Here is a 6,000-nt window from a genome sequence, read left to right as displayed (position 1 = left end):
AATGGGAGAAGATATTTGTAAATGACCTGAGAAAGGATTGGTAACCAAAATCTATAAAGAATTGATCAAACTCAGCACCCAAAAAACCCAAACAACCCAGTTAAGAAATGGGCAGAAGGTGTGAACAGACATTTTCCAAAGAAGACATCCAGGTGGCTAACAGCCACATGAAAACATGCTCAACGTAATTCATTATCAGGAAAATATAAATCAAAACAATGATGAGATATACCACCTCACCCCTGTCAGAATGGCTAAAATTAACAACACAGGAAACAACAGATGTTGGCAAGGATGCAGAGAAAGGGAAACCCTCTTGCACTGCTGATGGGAATGCAAACTGATGCAGCCACTCTGGAGAACAGCATGGAGGCTCCCCTCAAAAAAATAAAAATAGGGGTAGCTGGGTGGCTCAGTCGGTTAGGTGTCGACTTTAGTTCAGGTCATGATCCTACGGTTTTTGAGTTTGAGCCCCACATTGGGCTCACTGCTGTCAGCACAGAGCCCTCTTGGAATCCTCTGTCCCCCTCACTCTCTGCCCCTTCCCTGCTCATGCTCTCTCTCAAAAATAAATAACTATTAAAAAAAAAAAAAAAGAAATGATGCTGAGACAACTGGATAGTCACATGCAAAAGAATGAAGTTGGACCCCGTTACCTCACACCAAATATAAAAATTAACTCAAAATGTACCAAATGTACTCAAATGTGCCTAAATTTAAGAGCCAAAACTGTTAAACTCTTAGAAGAAAATGTGGGGGTAAATCCTTGTGACCTTGAATTAGGCACTGGTTTGTTAGATCTGATACCAAAACACAAGCAACAAAAAGAAAAAAGAGATAAATTTGGATATCATCAAAATTAAAAATTTTGTGCTTCAAAGGACACTATCAGGAATGTGAAAAGACAACCCACAGAATGGGAAATTTTTTTTTTGCAAACCATATAGCTGATAAGGGACTTTTATTTAAAATATATAAAGAACTATTATGGGGTGCCTGGGTGGCTCAGTAGGTTGGGCATGTAGCTTCGGCTCAGGTCGTGATCTCATGGTTCGCGAGTTCAAGCCCCACATCTAGCTCTGCAATGACAGTGCTGAGAGCCTACTTGGGATTCTCTCCCTCCCTCTCTGCCCCTTGCCCACTCATGCTTTTTTCTCTCAAAATAAATAATTTTTTTTTAAAAAGAACTATTACAACTTAATAAAAATAACCAGATAAAAAAGAGGCAAAAGCTCTGAACAGACATTTCTCCAAATGGCTAATAAGTAGATGAAAAGATTCTCAACATCGTTAGCTATCAGGGAAATGTCGACCAAAACCTCAATGACATACCACTTCACACCCATTAAGATGGCTATAATAAAAATATACATAATAATAAATATTGCTGAGGATTTGGAGAAATTGAAACTTGCATATATTGCTAGTGAGAATGCAAATGGTGCAGCTGCTTTGAAAAATAGTTTGGAAGATCCTCAAAAGCTTAAAGAGTTACTATATGATCTAGTAATTTTAGGCCTAGGTAATACACCCAAGAGAACTGAAAACATATGTCTCACTAGAACTTGTACATTAATGTTTTCATAGCAGCATTAGCTAAAAAACATAGTAAAAATGTGGAAATAACGTCAATGTACATCAACTGATAAGTGGATAAGAAAGACGTGATTTATCCATGCAATGGAATATTATAACCATAAATGTGAAGTTTTAATACATGCTACAACATAGATAAATCTTGAAAACATTATGCTAAATGAAATGTCAGTCACGAAGGACCACATAGTTATAATTCCATTTGTAGGAAATGTTGAGAACGGACAAATCCATAGAGAGAGAGAGAAAGATTCATGGTTGCCTAAGGCTGGGACCATGGGAGAGAAATGGGGGAATGGCTGCTTTAAGGTGTAGGTTTTCTTGTTGGGGCGATGAAAATGTTCTAAGTTTGGTTGTGGTGGTGACTGTACATGAACACACCCATAGAACTGCAAAAAAAAAAAAAAAAAAGTAAAGAAAAAGATAATAGCAACCATCGCAAGAACTGAAAAGGTTGTATTTGATAAATCCCATGGCTGTGTCCTTGAATTTGTCACAAGTCCAAACTCCTATCACTAATGGTAGCTGGGAGTTGAATCTTGAAAGGATTGTGAACTTCAGATTAAAAAAAAGAAAATTAAACTCAGTATCTGATGCAGAAAAAAGATGAACTTCTCTGCCTGCAAAGGAGAGCTGTACTTGTAAAGCACAGCCTCCCTGAACAAAGCCAGAGGTGATTTTATATGTTTTGGGAAACCCCGCGTTCAGGGATTGGAGGTATTTCAGAAGCAGAAGCATCCAGCTCCCTATGAACTGACTTCCAGCAGTGTTAGTGTGGTCTCTAAGGCAGCTGGAGACCCGGGGTAACTTCTGAAGCTTGGTCACCCCAGCGAGACACTTGCTGATTGGCTGATGTCTTGAAGCGTGGAGCTGCCAATGATTGGCTGACTTTCAGAAGCTAGTGGCTGTCATTGATTTACTAACTTTCAGATGCATAGTTACCGGAGTGAAGCTGTTGTTGACTGGCTGATTTTCAGAAGCATAGCCACTGGAGTGAAGCAGTCACTGATTGGCTGATTTTCAGAGCTTGTGTTTTGATGTGAAATTATCTCTAAATAATGGTAGTTACTTGTTCACGACTCGAAACTTGAGCCAAGAGAAGTCCTTTTTTGAATAGGAATACGTACTTTTAATTTCTAGTCCTTTCTTTTGGTCTTCCCTCAGCTAAACCTGCTGGAGGATCTATAGGTATTATCCAGATCTTTTTATTTGCAGAGGTAGGATATTTCAACTAGAGTTACCATTTAAGCGATTTAAGCTCCAATTACCTTGGCGGAAAAATTGTTCTAATATTTTTGTAATTGATTGCAAAAAGATGGATACGGGGCACGTAAGGCATCCTGACAAGTCAATACCGGACGCAAAACAAAATCGAAATATGTCCTGCATAAGTGAAACTCCTGATAACCCTAACAATTAAGTATTTCCCCCATTTTACACACGAAAAGACTGAGTCTCGGTGCGTTAGGTTTCTCATAAGGACAGGTGGAGCCAGGATCTGAACAGTAAAGGGCAGGGATCCTCTGAGAACCTATGAGCCCCTGACGCCCATGCCCTGCGCACGAGTGTGAGCACACTGCTAACCTGAGGTCGGCTAGGAATCGGCAGGATGTTTGAAGGGAGGGTGCGCAACTGATTAGCAGCGGGGAAGGAAAGAGAAGGGAGGCACCGGCCTGGGACATCTGGAAGACCGGGAGGAGAACCCGGGCAGTGCTTTAGGTTCTCGCGGCGCCCCGGGACCTGGCTGCTACAGCGGAAGGCTTCGCTGGAGGCCGAAGCCGGCAGAGTGGGGCGGGACGCGGTAAGGCCCCGCCCCCGGGCGCGTCCGTGTGCGTGGCTGGGGGCGCAGCAGAGTCCCACTCTATGATGCGGGATCTGAGGACAGGGCAGAGCCCTGGCGTGGAAGCCCTCACCGTAGGGACCGGCATTCCCAACGTCCCGCCGGGCCGCCTCGCAGCTTAAGGAGGGCACGGCCCTGCGGCGGTGCGCCCACCCTCATCCCAGCGGGTGCCGACGCCCCCATCCACGCTCTGCGCGCGCCTCCGGCCCCGCCCCCGCCTCGACGTGCCCCCCGCGCGCCGCGCCCCCCGCCCACCCGGCACGCCCAGCCGCCCCGCCCGGCAGCCGCGGGCCTGGAGCTGCCCCGCGGGCCTGAGCGACCCTCGCAGCCGCAGCGTCCTCCTCCGCCGCCATGGACGTGTATCCCCCGCACCGGCTGGGGCTACTCCGCGGGCGGTTCCCCGGCGGCCCCGGCCGCGGGTCGCCCTCCGTCAGGTACGCGGGCCGATGCCGCAGAGGGGAGGCCGGGCTGGGGGTTGCGGACTGTTGGGGTCTGGCGACGCCTCCCGCCGCAGGGCGTGGTCCGACATGGCTTCCTTGCAGATGGTTTTCCCTAAACGGCTGCCAGAGAAACGTTTCCCCAGGAACGGCGCCGTGTGTAGCGGCTCCCACAATGGCTCCACTGTAGACAACTCCACAGCGTCTCCTCTATAGAGACCCCCTACTATGACATCTCCGCCTCCGTAGGTTTCTCCCAGAAAAGATTTCCCTGTGGAGAACCTCCGCAGTGGGTTCTCTATGCGTAACTCATTTGCCTTCCCCTTGGAATATTTCCCCCAGAAAAGGTTATCTATGGAGACCCCCCCCCACAGTATTCCCCTGGATATAACCCCCAATTAGGTTCCCCCAGAAACGACTTCCGTATAAATCTCTCCTACAGTAGGTCTTCTCTAGAGCCTTTCCCTTGACAGCCGCGTCCCTAAAGAGTGCCCCCCTCCCGCCCCCTGCATATACACACGCTGACAGCATCTTCCTTATTGCGCATTCCCCCACCTCCCCAGGCCCCATCCTGCATCGCGACGCTCCCTCATTCCACAATAGGGAGCTCAGGTTGGGGGAAGGTGGAGGTCATTAGGCTCGCAGGAGAGAAAACTAACCGGACAAATAGGAAAAAGAGGCCAGAACTCCCGAAATTAGCGGACCCCAACCCCTGAGGAATTGGCAGACCCCAAGCCCCTGAGGTTAGAGACCGAGCCTCTGGGTGCTTCGGTATGGGGATATTGGGGAGGGTCCCCGCCCCCTTTGGTTAAAGGAAGACCCATTTCCGATTTCTGCTCCCAGTGCCTTTGGGCCTGACCTTGATAGTCTGGGCATTGTTTGCGATGGAGCTGTTATGGGGCCGCCCGCAGAGAACGGAGATTGGAATGAAGGAGCATTTGCGGCCGAGATCGTTGAGAGGGAAGAAAGGAGAGAGAGCGGAATGGGCTTTGGGACTGCTAAACTGTCATTAAATCAGAAGAGCGATTTTTTGTTTTCCTTTTTCTGTATTTTAGCAGTTTAGCAAAGAAAATATGTTCCCTTGAAAGGAAGCTGTTAACTTATATGTTAAAATGGCTTTTCTTGTATTCTTGTTACGGTACTTAAAGCATTGTATTTTTAACTTTTTGCTCGCCAATCTGTTTTGTTTTTGTTTTGTTTTAACAAGAACAAATTCACGGAGAGCAAGAACTAAATCTTAGAATCCTGTATCTCTCTTACTTCCTGGCATTCCTTCCCCCACCCCAGCAACTAATGCACATTTGTTGAGTGAATAAAGAATGGAGGAGGTAGGGCTCGATACCCATTTGCATTTGGGAGTCCTAATTTGCTTCAAATTTGGCAGGTGACATTGTTGGAACTCCTGCTCTGCCCTTCAGTGGAATTCCTTGTGTTCCAAGTGTTTAGCTGCTTATGGTAACCATCTCCAATCTGTCCTAACATTTCTGGCAGCCACTTTCACTGTTAGAAAATATTTGAACTCTGTACAGAATAGAAACTGTGGAGGATACTTTTTTTTTTTTTAAGTAGGCTCCATTCCGAACAGTGGGCTTGAACTCGTGACCCTGAGATCAAGAGTTGCATGCTCTACCTGCTAAACTAGATAGACACTCCTGCACAGAACACTTTAGAATTTAAAGCAGCCATCCATTAAATCTAAGCTCTGTGTGGACGTGGGGTTGATCCTAGATCATCTTCAGCTTAGGAATCTTGAGTCTTTGAAACTTTTAGGAGAAAAAAGCTTCTCAGTGAGGAGCGCCTGGGTGGCTCAGTCGGTTGATCGACCGACTTCGGCTCAGGTCATGATCTCATGGTTCGTGAGTTCAAGCCCCGAGTCGGGCTCTGTGCTGACAGCTCAGAGCCTGGAGCCTGTTTTGGATTCTGTGTCTCCCTCTCTCTCTCTCTGACCCTCCCCTGTTCATGCTCTGTCTCTCTCTGCCTCAAAAATAAATAAACGTTAAAAAAAAAAAAAGCTTCTCAGTGAAATCCATCTCTAACTGCTGCCTTTCTTGTTTCTAGGAGCATGACAGTGCACAGCATTTTTTTAAATTAGTATTTTTATGTTAGATTAATGTTGTTAATCATAAA

The 6,000-nt window shown here is 46.5% G+C and overlaps 1 protein-coding gene across 3 annotated transcripts in view; it reads left to right on the top strand.

Moving 5' to 3' along the window:
• The first annotated feature begins 3,664 nt into the window (after nucleotides 1-3,664).
• The window catches only part of DNAAF9 (dynein axonemal assembly factor 9), a 130,562-nt gene continuing 128,226 nt past the window's right edge, over nucleotides 3,665-6,000 (top strand). For 2 of the 3 annotated variants that reach the window (XM_027069661.2, XM_027069660.2), the window contains exon 1: nucleotides 3,665-3,870. In XM_027069661.2, the coding sequence (XP_026925462.1) occupies nucleotides 3,788-3,870 (83 nt within the window). In that variant the 5' untranslated portion in view covers nucleotides 3,665-3,787. The remainder of the gene's footprint in view (nucleotides 3,871-6,000) is intronic. The other variant, XM_027069659.2, reaches the window with a different exon arrangement.

Source organism: Acinonyx jubatus, chromosome A3 (genome assembly GCF_027475565.1).
Source record: "Acinonyx jubatus isolate Ajub_Pintada_27869175 chromosome A3, VMU_Ajub_asm_v1.0, whole genome shotgun sequence".
NCBI classification, from domain to species: domain Eukaryota; kingdom Metazoa; phylum Chordata; class Mammalia; order Carnivora; family Felidae; genus Acinonyx; species Acinonyx jubatus.
This window is presented reverse-complemented; position numbering and strand designations above follow the sequence as displayed.